The sequence below is a fragment of the Macaca thibetana genome, chromosome 20 (assembly GCF_024542745.1).
Source record: "Macaca thibetana thibetana isolate TM-01 chromosome 20, ASM2454274v1, whole genome shotgun sequence".
Lineage (NCBI taxonomy): Eukaryota > Metazoa > Chordata > Mammalia > Primates > Cercopithecidae > Macaca > Macaca thibetana.
Genome location: NC_065597.1, coordinates 71,909,857 through 71,933,536, shown reverse-complemented (window position 1 = coordinate 71,933,536; position 23,680 = coordinate 71,909,857). Strand labels below are relative to the sequence as shown.

Genomic DNA, 23,680 nt, shown 5'->3' with positions numbered 1-23,680 from the left:
TTTTTTTGAGACGGAGTCTAGCTCTGTTGCCCAGGCTGGAGTGCAGTGGCCGGATCTCAGCTCACTGCAAGCCCCGCCTCCCGGGTTCACGCCATTCTCCTGCCTCAGCCTCTCGAGTAGCTGGGAGTACAGGCGCCCGCCACCTCGCCCGGCTAATTTTTTTTTTTTTTGTATTTTAGTAGAGACGGGGTTTCACTGTGTTAGCCAGGATGGTCTCGATCTCCTGAACTCGTGATCCGCCCGTCTCGGCCTCCCAAAGTGCTGGGATTACAGGCTTGAGCCACCGCGCCCGGCCAACAGACTATTTTAAATGAACTAAATATTTAAAAATTTTTCTCTTTTTTTTGAGACAATAATCTTACTTTGTCTCCTAGGCTAGAGTGCAGTGATGTGATCTGGGCTCACTGTAGCCTCAAACTTATAGGCTCAGGCGATCCTGCTGCTTCCGCTGTAGCGTGCACCACCACACTTAGCTAATTTTATTTTAGTTTTGTAGAGATGGAGTCTTGCTATGTTGCTCAGGCTGGTTTTGAAATCCCGGCATAAGCAAACCTCTCATCAAGGCCTCCCAAAGTGCTGGGATTACAGGTGTGAGCCCTGTACTCAAATTTCTCAATTTTAATTTCCAATAGAGTAAGCAATGATAGGTAATCCACACAAACAACAACTCTCTGGGGCCCTCAATTTCTAAGAGCATAAAAAGCCCTAAGATTCACTGTACTCCACACTCTCGAGGGTCCCCTTCCAGCTGCAGAGTAACATGGTCTCAGTCTCTAACATTTCTCTGCAATCTTTCCCAAAAGTGTCATCTGCAGCCTTGGACTTTCTGAGTCCCAAATCCCATTTCTAAGGTTCACTTGACAATTTTCTGATACCCTGTTATCTCTTTACTTTGGATACATCTCAAATGGATTCCATCCAACTTCCACTGTGAGGCGGGCTTATCCCACACATCTCAGACCCCAAAGCTGCCTAACCTACCCCTCCCCATGTCTCCCTACATGGGGTCCCTAGGCACCACCCTGCCCCTCACTCTGCATGCTCAGCTTCCTCACTGCACCAGCAGAAAACTGCCTCCAGCTCACCCCTGTGCTGTCATAATGATCATTTTCCTTAAATTATGGCTTTTTTGGTTATTTTCCCACTCACATACATCACTGGTTCTTTACACTTTTATGAGTAAAGCCAAGCTCCTTAGCCTGCTCAAGGACCCAGACACATTTCAACCCTGGCCCCTGCCAGCATCATCTCAGAAGACAGCTCTGCAGCCAGGGTGGCCTCAGAGTCATAGCTCATCTCTCACTCCTACCATGAGCCCCACAGGCACAGGGCTGGGGTCCTGCTCAGCCTCAGTGTTTCTGCAAGGGAAAGTCTGTGGAATGGCAGGCAAGAAAGGTAAAAGGGCAGATAGAATTACGTTTCTACTTTAGCTTCTAATCCTCCACGTGGAATCCCAACACCGTGGAAAAGCAGCATGGTTTAATAAGGTAATGAATAAACAGCCTACTTTTTTTGCGTGGCTGCGAAGGAGATGTTGACTGAGAGGCTGTGCCGTTAGTGCTACTCTCTTCTTCCTCTTTAACTTCTACTTTCACTTCAGGTTTCTTTTCATCCACTTCCATTGGTTCTGATTTCTGCTCTGCTGTGTCTGTTTCTTCTTTAACTTGGGAAGCTCCTTGCAAATCCTCCTCCATCATCTTGAGAAAAACATTACAGATAACACACAAATATTAAACACCTTTATGTTACCTCAGCCTCACTGGAAGGCTCTTACAAGCCTAAGATGGGTTTGTTAAAACCTTCCTCTAGTCAGAGTTGCATTTATGATTCCTCTTCTCTTTCAGAAGAAGAAATAAAGTACTTGGTGTTCATTAAGTCACTTCAATACAGAGTCAGTGCAATTATGGTCCTAAATTTAAAAGTGATTTTTTTTTTTTTTTTTTTTTTTGAGATGGAGTCTGACACCCAGGCTGGAGTGCAGTGGCATGATCTTGGCTCAGTGCAACCTCCGCCTCCTGGGTTCAAGCAATTCTCCTGCCTCAGCCTCCTGAGTAGCTGGGATTACAGGTGCATGCCACCACGCTTGGCTAATTTTTTGTATTTCTGGTAGAGATGGGGTTTCATCATGTTGGCCAGGCTGGTCTGAAACTCCTGACCTCAAGTGATCCACCCGCCTCGGCCTCCCAAAGTGCTGGGATTACAGGCATGAGCCACAATGCCCAGCCTAATTTAAAAGTTTTTAAATGTAAAAGTGCTTTAAAAATTGCACATACTCAGATTTTTCACATACAGATATTTCTTAATTTGGAATAAGAATCTCCTTGAAAGCTGGGGCAGGGACCGAAAGTCCTTTTCAGAGGCAGGAGGTGTGGTATGAGACAGGAAGGAGCACTGGGGACTGTGGCTAACTGGAGAACCCGCCACAGCTGGTGTTTACAACCAGACTGTTGTCACACAGGGATGCAGGCACAATGCTGAAAGCATCTCATTTTTCAAGAAAAGCCAGAAATCTAGAGTTTTATTTGCAATTTCCTGATTTTTAAGGTATTGTGTGGGCCAAACACATTTACAGGCTGGATCCAGCCCACGGTCTGCCAGTTTTCACTTCTGTCATAGGTTAATTAGTAAATGAATCCACCACCCCTTCTGTAGTCTACCTCTGCAGAACTAGAAATGAATGGAGAACATCAAATAAAAGGCTGTTGGATGATTCAAATATTTCAAATATAGGCCAGTATTCTTCATTTCTGGCAAAATAAACCCACCCCTCATATTTAAAAATGAAAAAACCAAGCTGTTTTAAATCAGTTTCCTACATACTGAACTCTGAGCCCACATTCGACCAGAATATTTTAACTAAAGTCAGGGATACCCATGGCAGGCTCCAAGCCTCGCCCAAGGACACCTGGGGGAAGTTGTGACACACAGCCATCAACACATTCCTAGGGAGCAGCACCCACCTCAGACCTGGGCTCCCCTTTGGATTCACCAGGATCGGGCTCAGTGTCCTCCGTCTGGGTCTCCACCTTCATTTCCAGCACAGGTACGTCAGGACCTGGCTGCTGGGAATTGGTTTCTGCACTGGCCACCGAGGAGGGGGTAGGGACCCTGTTATCAATGCTGGCTGCTGCCTGGGAAAGCTGTGAAAAAACCAAAAGCACTGACTTCAGTAAGCAAGGCAACATAAATGATCTTCAACTATGCTGCTCATGCAACCTACAATTTCCCGTTAAGACTTCTCAATACTGATCCAGCAGGTGCCCTTCTGTGAAACCAAAGAACAGAGGTTAAAGTAGGAATAAGTTCTAGAGGGAGGTAACAGCAGCCAGAGGCACAACTCAGGTCTTGCCACAAAGGTAGAGGAAACAGCAGAGCTTTTCAAACTTTGATATAAAATTATTTTCTCGAAGTTTTCTAGCTAAATCATGAAACTTCATATTTTGAAATTAATTCCCTTCAATACGGTGGTTAACGTGTATGGTAAAAGGCTGAATTATGAATGTCTAAGCACATCTGAAGGGAGGGAAATCAAGCGCTTACCCAAAGACAGAGTGTTATCCAGCCTGTGTGAACGGTAGGAACACGGGGGCTGAGGGAGTAAATGAACATCACAAGAAGGAACCACTAAAAGAATTCCTAGCTTGCAAATTCTTACTCAATGGAGTTGTTTTTTGTTTTTTTTTGAGACGGAGTCTCGCTCTGTCACCTAGGCTGGAGTGCAATGGCGTGATCTCAGCTCAATACAATTTCTGCCTCCTAGGCTGAGGCGATTCTCCCGCCTCAGCTTCCCGAGTAGCTGGGAATACAGGCACCCGCCATCATGCCTGGCTAATTTTTGTGGAGACAAGGTTTCACAATTTTGGCCAGGCTGGTCTCGAACTCTTGACCTCCGGTGATCCACCCACCTCAGCCTCCCAAAGTGGTGGGATTACAGGCGTCAACCACCGTGCCCAGCCTCAATGGAGTTTTAAGTAAACAAACAAAAGATGACAATGCCTCGCTCTGTAGCCCAGGCTGGAGTACAGTGGTGCGATCTTGGCTCACTGTAACCTGCACCTGCTAGGCTCAAGTGATCTTCCCACCTAAGCCTTCTGAGTGGCTGGGACTACAGGCACACACCACCATACTTGTCTAGTTAAAATTTTTTTTTTTTGTAGAGACGAGGTCTCACTATGTTGCCCAGGTTGGTCTTGAACTCATGGGCTCAAGTGATTCTCCCACCTTGTCCTCCCAAGGTGCTGAAATTACAGGTGTGAACCACTGCACCTGGCCCGACAGACAATTTTTATGGGAAAATAATTTTCTAAGAGTCTTGACCCAAAAACAGCAGACAGAGAGAGGCTTACCGGTGTGCCAGGAGGCTGGGCGTGCACAGGCGTCGGCTGTTGCTGCGACGACTGAGGGGTAGCCACAGACGGGGGCTGAACTGGGGTTTGAGGTTGTGGGGTCACCTGGGCCTGGGCTGCTGCTTGGACTGTAGGGGTGCTCTGCGTTTGCGTAGCACTGGGCACTGAGCCAGGAGTCGGGGTGGGAGTCTGCCCAGAAGATGACACAGGAGTTGATGGCTGAGTGGCAGCTGCTGGCTGGGGAGGAGTCATCCCAGGTGGTGTCGTGTGCTGGAGAGATGGCATGCCAGCAGCCGTGGAAGCAGGAGGCGGTGTTGGGTGCAATGGTGACTGTGTCACTGGAGGGCAAGGCAGCTGGCTGGCCTGAGGCCCTAGCATGTTGAGAGGGTTAGGAAGAGCAGCACCAGGCACCTGTCCCTATAAGAATTGGACAGAGTATGTTAAACTTATTTCCCACGTTTGAAAATGTGACAAAACATTTGAAAAATTAAATGTATGACATTTTTTTTCTTGTTTTTTTTGAGACAGAGTTTCACTCTTGTCGCCCAGGCTGGAATACAATGGTGCTATCTTGGCTCACTGCAGCTTCCGTCTCCCGGGTTCAAGCAATTCTCCTTTCTCAGCTTTTTGAGTAGCAGGGATTACAGGTGCCCACCACCACGCCCGGCTAATTTTTGTATGTGTATTTTTATTTTAAAATTTTTATTTATTTATTTATTTATTTATTTATTTATTTATTTATTTATTTTTTGAGACTCCATTCTGTCATCCAGGCTGGAGTGCAGTGGTACAATCTCAGCTCACTGCAAGCTCCGCCTCCCGGGTTCACGCCATTCTCCTGCCTCAGCCTCCCGAGTAGCTGGGACTACAGGCACCCGCCACCACGCCCGGCTAATTTTTTTTATTTTTACTAGAGACGGGGTTTCACCATGTTAGCCAGGATGATCTCGATCTCCTGACCTCGTGATCTGCCCGCCTCGGCCTCCCAAAGTGCTGGGATTACAGGTGTGAGCCACAGCGCCCAGCACAATTTTTGTATTTTTAGTACAGATGGGGTTTCACTATGTTGGCCAGGCTGGTCTTGAAGTCCTGACCTCAAGTGTTCCTCCCACCTCGGCCTCCCAAAGTGCTGGGATTACAGGGGTGAGCCACTGCGCCCAGCCAAATGTATAGAAATTTAATCACATTTTCTTGGGAGTATTCTGTTTGTGAAAATTCATTGAGCTATACACTTGTAATGTGCACTCCTCAATAATGATAAAACTATACACATTTCTTATAGTCTGATTTATATAATTAAAATAACCATTGAAACTTATGGCTTAAACAAACACATCTACAGCAGTCCCCTCATATCCACTCGGATACATTCCAAGACCCCCATTCTTGGAATGCCTGAAACTGCAGATAGTACGGAACCTGGTACTTACCCAGATTTTTTGGATCTGACAACCAAGGTGGACACTCAGTGACTAACAGGCGGATAGTGTCTACAGTGTGGAAATGCTGGACAAATAAATGATTCATATCTCTGGTGGCACAGAGTGGATGGTGAGGGAGTTCATGCAAGTTGGAATGGCACTCAATTTAAAATCTTTTTTTTTTTTTTTAAGACAGTCTCTCTCTCTGTCAGCCAGGCTGGAGTGCAATGGCATGATCTTGGCTCACTGCAACCTCCACCTCCCGGGTTCAAACGATTCTCCTGCCTCAGCCTCTTCAGCAGCTGGGATTATAGGCATGCACCACCATGCCTGGCTAATTAATTTAAAACTTATGAATTGTTTATTCCCAGAATTTTCCATTTAATATTTTTGGACCACAGTTGACCCCAGGTAACTGAAACCTCAGAAAGTGAAAAGGCAGATCAGGGGGCTACCGTACATTCACTCAGCCTATAAGCTTCATGTTCTATAACATGTACTCAGTGTTCTTTAACATTTTCTAAGCTTAGCTTAGAAAAAGGTATTTTTTTTTAAAGTTGCTTCTTACCTGGGAACTATAAAATAAATAAAAATAAGAAAAAAAGTTATTGACCATAAATATATACATCCATAAGTACCCTTCCTTAACAATTAAAAATTAAAAAACATTCTGAAACACACACAGACACACACACACACACACACACACAAAATTAGTTACTGAAAGAGAACTGTTCCAGTGCAGTGGTTCTATACTGGGCAGGCACTTCAGAATTATTTGTGAACATTTTAAAAATGATTCTGAATCACTGTTCTAGAGCAAGGGTTGGCAAAATCCCAGGGCCAAACACACTGAGCTGCTTGTTTCTGTAAATAAAGCTTTATTGGCACACAGCCACCTCATTTATGTAGCATGGCAGCTTCTGCACTACAAGAACAGAAGTAAATGAAAACCAAGACTGAATGGCCTGCAAAGCTGAAAATATTTAGTATCTGGCCCTTTACATGAAGTTTGCTGATCCCTGTTCTAGAGCAATGAAATGTTACGGAAAATTAAGAATAATTATTTAGTGAGGAAATCTAATATATAATAATGACTTATGCTGCATTATTTCACATTAAAAACTCAAAACAAGGCTGGGTGCAGCAGCTTACGCCTGTAATCCCAGCACTTTGGGAGGCCGAGGTGGGTGGATTACCTGATGTCAGATTGAGATCAGTCTGGCCAACATGGTGAAACCCCATCTCTACTGAACACACACACACACACACACACACACACCCATCTCTACTAAACACACACACACACACACACCCATCTCTACTAAACACACACACACACACACACACACACACACACACACACACACACGCTGGGTGTGGTGGCGCGCGTCTGTAATCCCAGGTACTTGGCAGCCTTAGGCAGGAGAATCGCTTGAACCTGCGGCTCTGAATCTGTGGAGATTGCAGAGCTGAGATCGCACCAGCCTGGACAACAGAGCGAGACCCTGTCTCAAACAAAACAAAACAAAACAACCAACTTAAAACAAGAATTTTATCTTTTAGGGAGGATTTGGTCTGTTTTAAATACATGTATATTTTGTATACAGTAGCAATCATATGCACTACAACAAAAGAGGAAAAAAAAAGGAATAAATGGAAAATCATTTTCTTCAGCTCTAGATTGAGAAATTAAAAACATTCAACAAGAAGAGAAATACTGAAATGATTCTATTAGCTTGACTTCACCTGGCAGTGGGGACAGGCCAAAAGATAAGAAAGCCGAATCACCAAAAGTGAATTCACGGATCCTTTTCACTCCCTTTTTAAAATCCTCATGTCAGCCGGGCGCGGTGGCTCAAGCCTGTAATCCCAGCACTTTGGGAGGCCAAGACGGGTGGATCACGAGGTCAGGACATCGAGACCATCCTGGCTAACCCGGTGAAACCCCGTCTCTACTAAAAAATACAAAAAACTAGCCCGGCTAGGTGGGGGGGGCCTGTAGTCCCAGCTACTCGGGAGGCTGAGGCAGGAGAATGGCGTAAACCCGGGAGGTGGAGCTTGCAGTGAGCTGAGATCCGGCCACTGCAGTCTAGCCTGGGCAACAGAGCGAGACTCTGTCTCAACAACAACAACAACAACAAAATCCTTATGTCTCTCAGAGTCACATTAAACTTAGAATTTAAAATACACAAACAAAAAATAGGAAAACAAAAACTCCAAGATCAAAACACAAAAGCATACAAACCAAAAAATGTAAATCCATTACTACTTTTGCATATAGTTAACTCAGAGAGGATAAGAAAAAGTCCAAACAAGGTAAGGACTACAAGACAAAGGTGGGGAAAATAAAAGAGATGCTGATACACAGAAATGAAATGCGCATTGTGGAATTTTAATTTCCACAAAGGAAGACAGGAAAAAACAAAACAAAACAAAACACCTTAAAACGAGAATTTTATCTTTTAGGGAGCACGGTTCCCAGTGGGGCACAGTACCTGTGACACGCCTGTTTGGGCTGGCGGCTGCCCCATGCCCACACTCATCGCCCCGCTGGATGGCGGGAACTGGTTCTGTGGCAGAAACTGGCTCTGAGCAGGCGCCTGGGCCATCATGTTGTTGCTGTGTGCACCCATCATGTTTGGAGGCTGAGGCATTCGGGAAGGAGAAATGGCCATCTACAAGACAACAAGCACCACCAGAGCTGTAGTTCCAAAGCTGACAGCCAGAGTTTTCAAGGTGAGCCAGAATGATCCAAGGCCTCACAACCCCAGAGGATGCCAAGCACAGGGCTCACATCCTGCCCTTCCTCATGGGAAGAGATCCCCACTTGCTAAGAACTCCCAGGCTCCTGGGCACTTTACACACTTTCTCAGGCAATCTCTCAAATGAGCCAGCTTCAAAATGTCCTCTGAATAGAAATCAATAGCAGACTATAATTTAAAATTTAAGACATGCCTGCCTATGAGTTCTCTAAAGTGTTTAGAAAGCAGCCTCGGAAGAGCGAGCTCTCGGTCAATAGATGCTGACAATTCCCTGCTGGCCACATATCTGAGGCTGCCTTCTCCAGCCTTGGAACTGCCACATTCTCACAAAGTCACACATTCCTATGAATTTGTTATTCCAATAAAATAACTAACAGTCAAATAATTCTGTGTAGTAATGAAGATAATTTTTAAAGGAGAGGTGAAAGAAATAAAGCAAAACCCAAATTCAAAGAAAGAACCACAGGATTCTCAAGTGACATGAATTCTGCTGCTTAATGTTCCATGTGAGAGGGAGGGCTATCTGCAGCACAGCTAAAGAGAACACTTACCCCTGGCACTGAGCCCATGCTGTTCATCTGGACAGAGTGGTTCATTGGGGAGGCTGCACGAGGTCCCATGGGTGCTTGTGGCAACTGGACGTTCCCCAAGGACATGGGGTTAAACGAATTCATCCCTGTAAATGTACCCACAATGGTTCATTAGGAAAAGCACCCACAGGAAAACAGAATTACAACTTGCTAAATAAACTCTAAGTAAAATAAGATGGAACACACAGGCAACAGAAGACTGAAAAGCAATCACTCAATTAATCAATGAAGATGATGAAGGAACAGACTTCTCCACATCCAGAGAAAATGGCATCAATGTGGGGGTGGTGAGGGTGGCACGGTGAGGGGTTCGAGGGAAGGACAAGGACATGAAGGCATAAGGTTGGGTAAGACAGGAACAAGTAAGTGAGACATTAAATGAGGCTGAGGTAGAGCTGAGCCAGAGGACAGAATACCGAACAAAGTATCATAGTAACAAAGAGGGTGAGGAGGTGCCCTGAAAGGACAGCACCCCCACAATCTACAGAAGAGATGTTTCCAGAGACCAGGGCAAGCTTCTGTGCACACCTATACCTAATGCCTCCGGAGCAGCTGGCGCCCATAACTGAGGCTTCCCAGCTCTCTGCTGGGTTTACATTCATTGTTAGAATCTGTGCTAAGACTCCAAACATTCTTTTAATTTTGCAAGCACTTTAAGCATTAAGAAGTGCCCAAGGGTCAGCCATCCTCAACCCCAGCCTCCTGTAGTTTACAGGAGCAACGCATCACTGAAAGACACTTCACAGCCAGTAAGTGTCTCCAGACTGTGGTGTCTAGTTCCTTCCAATTTATAACAATACTCTGTAAACTCTGAGTCTAAAGAAGCACCAGTTCAAATAAGTCTTAGGACCAACACTAAAATCTGAGAGAATTTCTGGAAGGTGTTGCCTTAGCGGTGCTGTAGTCATGAGAAGGCTCGAAGGATGACTCTCTCACGGAGCACTACCTTCAACGACTACCCAGAAATGGTACCTTCAAATAACTGAGTGCCAGTGCAGACCAGGAAGACTTTCCAGGGAGTCTGTAATGTAACCTTCCCCTCTCCTTGAGAATTTTTTTAAACAAAATGAAAAACAATTACTAAGGAACAGCATTTAAACAAATCTGTATTTACCCAGATGTGCTGGTAGGGAGGATGCTAAGTGCATAACCAGAAAACATCTATTCCAATATTCTGCTGGTAAACAGCATGCTCATCATACCCCACACCAGCAGCATCCTCCTATTTAGGCCCAAGTCCTGGACCAATCCCCAACACAGCATCCAGCCACTTTCCTAAGGCTCAATTTCTCTGACTCCTTGATTTCTTTCTCTTTTTTTTTTTTTGAGATGGGGTTTTGCTCTTGTTGCTCCGGCTGGAGTGCAGTGGTGCAATCTCAACTCACTGCAGCCTCTGCCTTCTGGGTTCAAGTGACTGTCCTGCCTCAGCCTTCTGAGTAGCTGGGATTACAGATGTGCACCACCATGATCGGCTAATTTTTGTATTTTTAATAGAGATGGGGTTTCACCATGTTGGCCAGGCTGGTCTCGAACTCCTGACCTCAAGTGATCCTCCTGCTTCGACCTCCCAAAGTGCTGGGATTACAGGTGTGAGCCACTGTGCCTAGCCTGACTCCTTGATTTCTTTCACCCCTCAAATCTAGTCCATCAAAACAAGTCCCTGATAAGTTTTTTTCCATAATATCAGCTTATCATGTCTTTTCCAGGATGCAATATGAATACAACTTATTTATTTATTTATTTTTTTGAGACGAAGTCTCGCTCTGTTGCCCAGGCTGAAGTGCAGTGGCGCGATCTCGGCTCACTGCAAGCTCCGCCCCCCAGGTTCACGCCATTCTCCTGCCTCAGCCTCCCAAGAAGCTGGGACTACAGGCGCCCGCCACCACACCTGGCTAATTTTTTTTTGTATTTTTAGTACAGACGGGGTTTCACTGTGTTAGCCAGGGTGGTCTCGATCTCCTGACCTCGTGATCTGCCTGTTTCGGCCTCCTAAAGTGCTGGGATTACAGGCGTGAGCCGCCGCGCCTGGCCCGAATACAACTTTTAAAATGATCTCTTCTACCTTCCCTCCCAAACTACTCTGCAAACCACAATAAAGCCTCTTTCCTCAGAGTCTTCTGGATAATGTCACCACCTTGTTTCACAATCTGGAAAAATGTCCTACTGCTTGGGTCTCAATAGTCAAGAGCTACAGGGTTTTCAAATGCTCCCTGCCCCGAAATAAAAATCACTGCTTCAATCAACCAAAAACCATAGGCTCTCTACTTAAGAAACTTTCAAGGTTGTTGAGACAGCTGCTGCCACCCCAACCTGGCACAGGACCTGTGTGTACACACACTCCAGAAGTTGACATCCAGCCAGCTGGGCTTAACCCCTAGGGCCAGGAGCAGCCCACGCCGTCCCCATGTCAGCCTGTGCAAGTGCTCAGCAGTCTAGGAGTGTCTTGCATGCCTCTCCTTCTCAGCACTGAGAAGCACTCCCTCCCCACATCTAGAGTGCTTCTTTCTCAGACTCTTCCTAAGACTAATGTACCATGCCCCTTCACCATCCATTAAAAAAATAAAAAGCTGGGCTGGGCGCAGTGGCTCACAACTGCAATCCCAGCACTTTGGGAGGCTGAGGCAGGCAGATCACAAGGTCAGGAGATCGAGACCATCCTGGCTAACACAGTGAAACCCCGTCTCTACTAAAAATACAAAAAATTAGCCGGACGTGGTAGTGGGCACCTATAGTTGTAGCTACTTGGGAAGCTGAGGCAGGAGAATAGCGTGAACCCAGGAGGCAGAGCTTGCAGTGAGCCGAGATTGCACCACTGCACTCCAGCCTGGGCAACAGAGTGAGACTCTGTCTCAAAATAAATAAGTAAAATAAAATAAAATAAAATTTAAAAAAAGCTAAGGCTGGGTGCAGGGGCTCTCATGCCTGTAATCCCAGCACTTTGGGAGGCTGAGGCAGCTGGATCACAAGGTCAGGAGATCAAGACCATCCTGTCTAACACAGTGAAACCCCATCTCTATTAAAAATACAAAAAATTAGCCGGGCATGGTGGCCGGTGCCTGTAGTCCCAGCTGCTGGGGAGGCTAAGGCAGGAGAATGGTGTGAACCCAGGAGGCAGGGCTTGCAGTGATCCAAGATCACGTCACTGCACTCCAGCCTGGGCCACAGAGCGAGACTCCACCTCAAAAAAATAAAAATAAAATAAAATAAATAGCTAAAAACTGCTTCTTATCTCTTGAAAGATCTTTCCTATAGTCTCCAAATTTCATACTATAAACAGATCCATACTACCTGTAGAACAATTCTGCTCATCAGCAAAAAGGAATGGAAAGAAGAAAGGACTAGAAAGAAATACACAGGGGGAGAGGAAAAAAACAGTGAAAGTTATGGCTGTTGAATGTTAAACTAAAATATGATTCACAGCAAATTAGTTCAATACCTTGAGAAACTTGCATGCGATTCACTGGCAGGGAAAGAGGTCCATCTATGGTGGCAAAACAAAAACAAAAACAAAACCACCCTAGTTATTTAATATAATCCTTGATTCAGGAATAGGAAATTTCTTATTAGGACTTCAAACTTAAAAGGGAAAACAGCCAATAGGTCCAAAGGCACGTGTGTTCCAATGCCAGCGGACCCTGTAAAGGGCCTTCCCAAGAGAGAAACTCAGTGTCCCAACACGGCCTGAGGCAGGTGGTCAGGGCCACTGCCACATCAACAGTTTCCGCAGTGCACGCATCAGAGATTCTAATTCTCTGTTCTTAGAAATACACCCCAAACACGAAGGAAAACCAAGGAAACAGGCTAAGGGATGGCAGAAGGAAATAAAATGCTTACTTGGAGGTCTCACAGGTTGTGCCTGTGGAATCACAGGGGGCTGAGTCCCCGGGGCTGGTAAGGCTGGCTGGTTCCCCAAGATGCCTTGTTTATGTAAACGCGACCTCCGTTTTTCTTCTAGTTCTTTTTGTATCTTGTAGATTTTCTCTGCTAATAAGTGATAATATTCATCCTAAAAAGCAACAATATTCAATATGAAACAGTTAAAACTGTAAAAAGCAACTGAATGATCTGTGTTGTAGGTTCTAACTAATGAACTTCTTCATTGAGTACACTGGCAAAAGTAAGTATGCAAATAAATACTTGATGCACCAGGAGCTTTATAGGACATATCAAATAATAGGTACTAAATACACGGCCCACTTCATACCAATGAACTTTTGAATATTCACTGATGCTAGCAATATTACACCCACCACCTACTGTGAAAAATATATCCCATGGACATAATGTAAATTTATATATTCCATGTACCAATGTAACTAACCAAGAGAGTTCTGCAGGAAATTTGTGTCTTATCTGGGAAGTCTCTTTGGCCAGTGGCCTCAAGGTGAGGAGTTTCTCCCAACTACACAGATTCCACAATTTCTAGATAACAAAGCAGACAAATGCAGTGCTGTCTACTACAGATGCTGTAGAGGCCAGAGCACGATAAGCAGCAACCTACCCTGCTGTTGGCAGACTCGTACATGTCCCCTTCCACTTTCTTAGCATAGGCTACCAGGTTTTCCATGCGGCGATCCTTTAGAGCTGCGGGATCAGGTGTTGGGAAGATGGCTTGGACGCTGAAAGGATAACACATCTATCAAACTACTTTTTTTTCCTTTCTTCTTTTTTTAAAGACATGGGGTTTTGGCCAGGCACGCTGGCTCATGCTTGTAATCCCAGCCCTTTGGGAGGCTGAGGCAGGAGAATCACCTGAGGTCAGGAGTTTGAGATCAGCCTGGCTAACATGGTGAAATCTTGTCTCTACTAAAAATACAAAAATTAGCTGGGCCTGGTGGTGGGTGCCTGTAATCTCAGCTATTCGGGAGGCTGAGGCAAGAGAATTGCTTGAACCCGGGAGGCAGATGTTGCAGTGAGCTGAGTGCCATTGCACTCCAGCCTGGGCAATAGATAGAGCGAGACTCCATCTCAAAAAAAAAAAAAAAAAAAAAAAAAAAAAAAAAGACACGGGGTCTCGCTCTGTCACCCAACCTGGAGTACAGTGGCATGATCATAGCTCACTGCAACCTTGAACTCCTGGGCTCAAGTGATCTTCCCACCTCAGCCTCTCAATTAAGAAGGAAGGTACAGGTGCACACTACCATGCCTGGTTAATTTTTAAATTTTCTGTACAGATGGAGTTTGTTATGTTGCCCCAGCTGGCCTGAACTCCTGGGCTCAAGCAATCCTCCCGCCTCAGCCTCCCAAAGCACTGGGATTACAGGTGGGGGCTGCTGCACCTGGCCTGAAGCTACTCCCAATGCTGTCAAATGAGCACTACAAAATCAGGATCATGTATCTCTGGTGGCAATACACTGTGGAGAGAAATGCCAAGCCTCTCTTGCCCAGCATATCAATATATGAATGAAGTAACTCCCTGGAGACAAACCTGACTTATCAACTTATCTACACATCAAACACATCAATATTTTGCTATTAACAAGTATGTGCTGGGTCATTTCCAGAATAACACGATTTTTAAATCCCTGATTTTTAAACTACTTACTACTAAAAAAATTTGATCAAAATAAGGAATGGAAAAAACTCAGGGAATATAAGTCTAGTTCATTTAAAATAACTAGCTCAACAAAGTTAGGCTTCGTGTGGTGGCTCATGCCACCCAGCACTTTGGGAGGCCGAGGCAAGAGGATTACTTGAGGCCAGGAGTTTGAGACCAGCCTGGACAACATGGCAAGACTCTGTCTCTAAGAAAGAAAGAAAGAAAGAAAAAAAAAAAAAAAAAAAAAAAAGGCCGGGCGCAGTGGCTCATAATCCCAGCACTTTGGGAGGCTAAGGTGGGCAGATCACTTGAGGTCAGGAGTTTGAGCCCAGCCTGGCCAACATGGTGAAACCCTGTCTCTACTAAAAATACAAAAACTAGCTAGGGGTGGTAGCACCCACTTGTAATCCCAGCTACTCGGGAGGCTGAGGCAGGAGAATCGCTTGAACCTGAGAGGCAGAGGTTGCAGTGAGCTAAGATTGCGCCCTGCACTCCAGTCTAGGGTACAGAGCGAGACTCCGTCTTCAAAAAAACCAAAAAGTTAACTTAACTTTGTTATGTTAACTAACTGTAAGGTGATAATGACATGCCATCTATAAACTCATCCAATTCTGAGGAGTCTCCACAACTAGAATCTGGAACTACAAAATAAGGTGAGGTTCTTGAGCTAACCCCAGCCGCCTCATGCAGCATTAAGGCCAGGCTGCACTGAGGGTCTTTGCCTCCGTGACAGGGGCTGTAAGTCAGTGCCCCTGGGCAGTACAGAGCCACCAATGCTCTCTTTGTCACCCCCGCTCACCGAGGACATGAAGTGCGGGAATCTCTGGCCTGCCTAGGGCTGCCAGAGTTCTACCAGCAGTGAGAGTGGCTCCCTAAATAAGCACGTGACTTGTATAGGATCCTAGGGTACTGTCATCCGGTAGTCAATGGGCAACACAGGAACAAAATCAAACATCTATGAAACTGTAAAACTGTTACGTACAGTTTATGCACTAGATGGCTCCGCAGGTCCTGAGTGACATGTTCGTGCCAGCCTTTCCTTACACCAGTGCTGGAAGGAGGAGCTGCTGTTGGTATAGTGCTGAGGGTTCCAATGTTACCAGAGTTGGAGCCATCGTTCATCAGTGGGCTATGGAGGAAATAAGGACACTTCATCCATCTACTGAAGCGACTCAAACATACTTTGTCTAATAAGGTTCTTCTACCACCACATGTGACTTCTAAAAGTTTAAGTCAGGAGAGCCAAGTAATGTATATAAATAAAACTTAAACTATGTTTAATCTATTATCTGCTCTACACTTACAATTAAAGAAAAAAAGGAAAACAGCATTCACCCCTCACCACCCCATTTAAACTATTTTCTCTGCCACACATTTAGAAAGAATCAGTTTTGTGTGGTTCTCAGTCCACGTTCTTGTTGGACTGTCACTCAGAACTGAAACAGGGTCTTACTTTGTGGCCCCCAAGGAAGTCGGAAGAGCTGATTCTGAAATCAAGTTTGGGGGCTGCTGATCTGTTGTTATTCCTCCTGCTGGAATGTTCATTGGATTATTTCCTTTAAAGACAGAAAGAAATCAATCAACTCTTAAATTTTAATATATACTTCAAAGTTTTGATGACAGATAACCAACATGTCATCACATAAACAATTGGTGATTATTTAAATAAGTGATTCTGGTCAGTTATAATAAGCACTGAGGCAGGAACCCCGAGTGTCATATTTTCAATAATGGTAATCAACGTGCACAAATAATCAGTGGACACGTCCCCACTCTACTTTGTAACCAAAGTAAGGTGTGTTTATGGAGATTAGCTGGTATCTAAGTGAAAAAGTTATAAATGATCCATATGCAGCCTCTGACTTTCATTCTGCTTCATTAGTATCACTCCTGAGTGACTCAGCTGCACTGACATATACCTCTGTGTCTCCACCCCCAATATCAGAAAATAAAATCATAGAAATTAAGCTCAGGAAAAAAATGCAGAGGTCAATTTGTCTACAATCTTCATATTAAAGTAAAGGAAGGCCGAGATTAATAAAGGTTAAGTTTGTCCTAAATTATACCATCAACAGGAGAGGAGTTAGATTAAGACTTGGGTCTCAGGAATCTAACCCAGTCTCCTGGCCACTATTAGACATTCACTGGGGCAGTTGTTTTCCAAAAAGCAACAAATAAGATGACTTTAGCTGGGCATATTTTAAGGAATAATTGTTAACCGTAAAATACTTTATTAGGAAAAGAACAAAACTAGCACAGCCAGCCAGCCAGTCTGGACTTCACAGACATCACTGCTTAGCTTAAGCCTAGATGTAAAGGGACTGTGTCCACTTAAAGAAAAATATTAAGGAAACCATATGCAGAAATGGCAAAAATCATGGGTATGTGTGAGCAAATGACCAAAGGTGGGCAAATAATGGGCTGGGGTGACAAAAGAAATGCTGACATGTCCAGCAGCCTGGGAAAAGAGTTTCCAGGGCTCCTGTCATTAACCTGCCGAAGTCCAGGCTGGTCACTTCCAACTGTGGGGTAGACCCTAACCAAGATGTGTGAGGAAGTGGCAAACGCAAGTTCTCCATCAAATAAATGACAACAGTCAGCACGAGGGGTCCAGTCAGCATCCTGACTTGTGAGATCTGCATTCTGAGCCACATGGCACATTCTTTATGAAAACTGTCCAGAGAGAAGTGGCACAGCAAGCAACAAAAACATTGCTTCATTTGCAAATGCTGCTCTTTTTATAAGCATATAACATTTTCCTTGCATTAGACACTTCAGCTTTTTACTGGGAGATTTTTATTTCAACCACTGTAGTAAAAAACACAAAACAAACTGAAAACTGCCTTGGGTTCCATCACTCCATTCCCTTTGCTATATTTGGACAAGTAAGAATGAAGTTGAGAGTTTCTTCACCTACCCAGGGGGTTGAGAGTCCTCATCTGCTGGTGGGTTTGAGGCTGTGCTGGTTGCTGGCCAGGAACCTGAGGCTGCAGCTGCGTCTGGGGCTGGTTCATGTAGGGGAGTCCGAGAGCAGCATAGGCTCGCTGCATGGAGCTGGGGTCTATGGGATTTGGGTTACTTAAAGAAGTGGCATTCTGTTGCCCTGTGCCAACAGAACCAATTGTGTTTTGAATTCCACTAGCTGGAGACCCCAGGATGGCTATAACGACAAACAGACAGACAAACGAGAAAGGTAAGTAAAAGGGAGAAGCCCACAAATGATTTAAAAAACTACTGAGAAGCAAATACATTTCATCAAAATACTACACATGAATATCATAAAGCAGTAAAACAAGGCTAGGGAGAAAGGAACTGTGCTGAAGGACTCATGTATTCTGCCTAGCAGTAAGTGAGGAACAAAAAGTGAAAGAAAAGTGAAGTTTCTATCTTAGCAGGCAACAGATCATAAAATTTCACAGATAACACCTGAAAAAAATTAGTATGTTTTAAAACCTAGAGACTCCTCAAGAGGTCAGTTCCAGGGAGTGGCAAATGTATGACAAGGGAAACGTCTGATTCTCTGGTGGGCAGCAGACACCTTGAGATGAACAGAGGAGCACCCTCCTGCTGTTAACCCCAACCCTGTCCTTCACTGCTCACCTGCACAGGTACAGAGGGCTTAAGAGAAGGAGCAGAGATGATACCTCGTTGGTCAGTTTTGATTAATAAATCTATGGTGTGCTCTTCTAAATCACATAATTGCAAGTCCTTGAAACTTACACAAGCAATGACAGCATGAACACATCCTTCTGACGGGATTCCTATGCAGCAGAGCACCATGCTGAGCTCTCTGGTTATATGAAGCTGTTTAAGAAATACTGAACTTGACTGATTGACTGATTTGTTTGAAATTAAGGTTGGAGTGAGGCTTCGCAATTCCGCATGGGTCTTGTTATCCGGGGCCACCTCAGCACCTCTGATATTCAGGAGGTGGCTCTGCCTCACATGGCCAACATCAGATTCTGCTACCCAGGCCCACTGCTGGCTGGCAGGGAAGCTGCCCCATTCAGCTAGCTAACCCCAGGAGACTAAAGGAAAAACTGGTGTCAACATAAGAAGCTCCATCCCAAAGGGCTTCCAAGGTAATGGAGAGACTACTCCAAACTTGCATCAACTTGCATCAACTTGGGCATTTCAAAGTCAATTCATCTACCCACCTACCTACCCACCTGTTTGCCTGCCCACTCATCCGTCCCAACAACCCAAATGTTGTGTGAAAATTTATCATATGGCAGAAGTTCTACATCATACTATTTATTCTTATTTTTGAGTTCCTTTCTAACTTCCACAAATTTTAGAGTCATGTTAAAAATAGCATCCTACAGTGTTGCTACTATAACACATCATTTTTTGATACATAAAACACGATCACAAAGCCTTTCTTTCAAATTCCAACCACTATGTGTAACAGTAATATTCTCACATTCAACCATCAGTGCACCTATAGTAACCCCAATACTTACCCAGAGCGACCTAATTAAACTAAAATGTGTGAAAAGAAAATTCCTGGTAATTATACATTCCATACTATTAACTTTTCTAATAAGGATACTCAGATCAACTCATTAACACTCATCAGACACAATTACACACACCAAGCACTCATTATCATAAACGAAAAGCAACTCCCAAGGTGCACTTTATGACAAGTGTGTAGCTGAAGTAAGTCATGCACAATACCTTTAAAAGTATTCTAATACTTACTACTCCCCAAAACTTTAAACATGTGTCCACCATACTTCTGAAACTGACATCTTACATTTTTAAGAAGCACTATGGTATAGAAATCAAAGTTACCAGTGATAGGATAGTTTATTTTTCTACAACCTTGCGATGTAAGAACAGGGCTACACTATATTTAACACACATGGTGATGCACTGTGGAGAGGAACTTAAAAGAAACAAAGTATGTAGCCTTCCATTTCCCAGTGAATGCTTTATTGACTTCTTCCTACAATATTTCCCTTTTATCGACACCTCCCCAAGTGCCATCTACTTAACTAAAATGCACCACCTTACGGTGAATGCTACTCCTAAGCCCACAGCCACTTACAGGGCAGCCAATGCCTCATACTCACACAGGCCTCCCATGCAAGCTGCTGACATGGTCACTGCATTTTGTGTTAAAATCATTCATTTTCTAAAAGTAAACATTATTATATTTTTATTTTAAAAGAAAATATACCTATGAGAAGCACTTGCAACTCACCATTTCTAAAATTCAGAAGCAAAGGAAATTAATTACAAACAAATAGAGAAGCTCTCTGCCATTTAAGCACGGCTGAATTTGAAGTCCAAATAATGCTATTAGATGAAATGACACAAATACTGAAGGGTAAGGGTGCTCAGGCATTCACTGTGGGGTGATGGCTGACTGAAAGGGGAGTCATTATGTACAAGCCACCACCAACCGTACTGCCACCTCAAGATGCTCCACGTGCTCCATGGTGGTATTCCCGATCCCTCTCTGAAATCCCAGTCAGTGCCTCCTGTACCGCTGCTGGTCTTTAGACACTGACCCTTCGTGTATTCACTCACTCACACGACAGACTCAGTGAGTACACTCTGCCAGGCTCCCAGATATGGTGTGGGCACAATCTCTGCATTCCCTGAGCCTAGAATCTGTTAAGAGGGACAAAAGATTATCTAATAATCACCTAACGCACCCAAACTGCACCTTGGAACCCTGGGACAGGGGAAATTAGGCTCATCTCACGTTCCCTGTGCATCCCTGAAAGGTGGGATTAACGTGAAACTCGGTTTTACTCTTCACCACCTGCCACATGGGCCACGTAACCTGCTGTGCAGTGTCCAGGGGATGTGTGAGGTATAGTGCAGTGGCCAGCACACCGTGGGCCCTCCCACTGCAGCCCATGGAGCGCCTTGGAACTGAACACAAACGCAGGGAGAGCTACAGATAGCACTGCTCCATCTACCTGGCATCCCTAAGAACGAAGTTTCTCTACTTATCCTTTCCACATTATTGCCACTTACCTCTTCCAATGTCAAGGCTGTATGCTCATTTGGCCATTTTTACATCTTTTTTCCTTGCTAGAGCATAAAGCTCTAACTTTCAGGAAGCCACAACACACCTGCAGTGCACTAACACACCGGCTGGATTCTTCTGGGCCTATCAGGTAATACTCCTGCCCCGGATGTTTCCCTCTTTAAAGCTCCCCAGTGCCCTCAGCCTCACCACCTTCTGATGTAGCCAAGAAGGAGCCTATGGCCTATGAAAAAAAGGCCAAGTTTTGTAGCAGGCTTTCCTGGACTTACCTGCCATTCTTCACGCACAAAGAATGCTCCACTAAGAGGCCAGGTGCGGCCAGGTGCAGTGGTTCACGCATGAAATGCCAACACTTTGGATCACTTGAGGTCAAGAGTTCGAGACCAGCCTGGCTAATAACATGGTGAAACCCTGTCTCTATTAAAAATACAAAAATTAGCTGGATGTGGTGGTGCGCATCTGTAATCTCAGCTACTTGGGAGGCTGAGGCAGGAGAATTGCTTGAACCTGGGAGGTGGAAGTTGCAGTGAGCTGAGATCGCACCACTACATTCCAGCCTAGGCAAGAGAGACTCTGTCTCAAAAAAAAAAAAAAAAAAAAAAAAGGAAAGAAAAAAGAAAAAAAGAATGTTCCACTAAGAGGTTCCCTGTACAGTCTATGTCGCTGATGCAAAGCACTCAAGTTACTCAGACAACTTAAGCCCCTAATCATTCTTTATAAAACTGAACTCCATTTGGAAATTCAGTTAAAACAGACACGAATTAAATGTCCAAACTTTGTCAGGGTAGGGGGAGATACACCATGAAGCAGAGCAGTAGGTGCTACAGCTGATCCGTCAGCAGCACAACAGTGAGCCGAGGGGCCACCCAACGCAGGCCAGAAACACAGTGCTTGTGGAAGGCGAAACTTGTGTATGGGGAGGGCCAGCTGCGGGGCTTGAGTCCGCCTGGTTTCAGTATACCTGCGGGGTCCTGGAACCAGTTTCCCGAGGATACCAACACACTTAGATTTCTACTAAACAAGCAATGCTAGAATTTATTCAGGTAGCTCACGCCTGTAATCCCATCACTTTGAGAGGCTGAGGTGGGGGAATCACCTGAGGTCAGGAGTTCAAGACCAGCTTGGACAACACGGTGAAACTCCATCTCTACTAAAAATACACAAAGTAGCCAGGCCTGGTGGCATGTGCCTATAATCCCAGCTACTCGGGAGACTGAGGCAGGAATCCCTTGAACTAGGGAGACGGAGGTTGCAGTGAGCTGAGATCGCGCCACTGCACTCCAGCCTGGGTGACAGAGTGAGACTTTGTCTCAAAAAAAAAAAAAAAAAAAGAGAGAGAATTTATCCAGACCTGCAGACATCTCTACAAAGTTGCTGGTGGCACCACTGTACCTTGCGGGCATTGTGTGGGGGCTGGAGACTCAGCCTCCCATGAGGCACGGCCACAAGCCCTCAAGCAAAAGGCTTTCTTCAGAAGCCAAGTGACACTGGCGCAGCGACATTCTCCTTGCTATCAAGGAGCAAAGTTGTTCAGATGTAACACATCACCCACGACCCTCTGATACTTAAGTCAGGGTCAATCAAGGCCACTATTCTCTCTACAACCTTCAGATTCTGCTCCTTGCTGTTCCCCATCCCACCACAGTCTGTCAAAAGAGGTGAAAATCTCCAAAGGGCCCTCAAGTGAACAAAGGGCCTGCTCCACACACACTCACTGGACACCTGATGGGCTATTCGATGAGTGGCAGTTCAAAGGAGGGAGATCTTGACGCCATATAATGAAAGGAGGTTTTTTTTGGTTTGTTTTTTTGAGACAGAGTCTTGCTCTGTTGCCCAGGCTGCAGTGCACTGGTGCGATCTTGGCTCACTGCAACCTCTGCCTCCCGGGTTCATCAAATGATTCTCCTGCCTCAGCCTCCCGCCTCAGGATACTGAGTAGCTGGGACTACAGGTACATGCCGCCACATCCAGCTGATTATTTGTATTTTAGTAGAGACGGGGTTTCACTGTGTTGCTCAGGCTGGTCTTGAACCTGAGCTCAGGCAATCCGCCTGCCTCAGCCTCCCAAAGTGCAAGGATTACAGGTGTGAGCCACTGAGCCCGGCCGAAAGGAGGTGTTTTAAACAATCTGAGGCACCTACAGATGGAACATGTTGCCAGGTGAAGCAGTGGGTGCTACACTCATGGAGATGTCTGGCAGCAGCTGGGGCCATGGCTGACACAGCTGGGGCAGTGCATGCATTAGGCTGGCTCTGGGACCGACCCTGTGCACTTGCTTCGACAGTCCCTGGGGCACTCTGGGTTGGAAAACCCATGGTCTCTCTCAGAGAATGACTCAAAACCTCTGACCAGCACTGGCCCAGACACCTGGTATTTCAAGGCATCCAGAGCAGTGCATCTCGGATTTTAATGCGCACACCAATCACCTGGGAATTTTGTAAAAATGCAGGTTTTAATATAAGAGGTCTGAAACAGGGCCCCAATTTCTTTACTGCTTACAAGCAACCTGGGAGAGCCTCTATGGCTTGCCTGAGGTCTACACTTTCAGCAGCCAGAACTTCACAAGTGAGGCAACATGAGCCCCAAGAAGGGAATCCGTTGGTCACGAGTCCTCTATGCCACAGTCCTCTATGCCACTCTGTGCACTGAATTTACTGGAGGTCAGATGCCAGGACTGACATAGGTACATAACTTGGAAAGTCCTAATTATTCAACAAAAATTGAAAAATGTTATAAGGGATGGTTAATTCGAGATCAGTGATTATAGAATCTTTATTCAAGGAAAAATTAAATGAAGCTAGGCACAATGGCTCACGCCTGTAATCCCAGGACTTTTGGGAGGCCGAGGTGGGAAGATCACTTGAGCTCAGGAGTTCGAGACAAGCCTGGGCAACATGGTGAAACCCCATCTCTACAAAAAATACAAAAATTAGCCAGGTGTGGTGGCAGATGCCTGCAGTCCCAGGTATTCAGGAGGCTGAAGTGGAATGACTGCTTGAGCCCAAGAGGTTG

General features: G+C 45.2%; 2 protein-coding genes across 5 annotated transcripts in view; both read right to left on the bottom strand.

The window, feature by feature from the left end:
* TRAP1 (TNF receptor associated protein 1) overlaps positions 1–23,680 on the bottom strand; it is a 427,467-nt gene that overhangs the window by 115,928 nt on the left and 287,859 nt on the right. The window lies entirely within an intron of this gene.
* The window catches only part of CREBBP (CREB binding protein), a 157,816-nt gene that overhangs the window by 44,382 nt on the left and 89,754 nt on the right, over positions 1–23,680 (bottom strand). For all 4 annotated transcript variants that reach the window (XM_050774143.1, XM_050774145.1, XM_050774146.1 and 1 more), the window contains 11 exons: positions 17,579–17,821; positions 16,115–16,217; positions 15,644–15,790; positions 13,624–13,741; positions 12,957–13,128; positions 12,559–12,603; positions 9,084–9,208; positions 8,266–8,445; positions 4,347–4,763; positions 2,961–3,140; positions 1,508–1,697 (listed from right to left, as the gene is read on the bottom strand). In XM_050774143.1, coding sequence (XP_050630100.1) covers positions 1,508–1,697; positions 2,961–3,140; positions 4,347–4,763; positions 8,266–8,445; positions 9,084–9,208; positions 12,559–12,603; positions 12,957–13,128; positions 13,624–13,741; positions 15,644–15,790; positions 16,115–16,217; positions 17,579–17,821 — 1,920 coding nt within the window. The remainder of the gene's footprint in view (positions 1–1,507; positions 1,698–2,960; positions 3,141–4,346; positions 4,764–8,265; positions 8,446–9,083; positions 9,209–12,558; positions 12,604–12,956; positions 13,129–13,623; positions 13,742–15,643; positions 15,791–16,114; positions 16,218–17,578; positions 17,822–23,680) is intronic.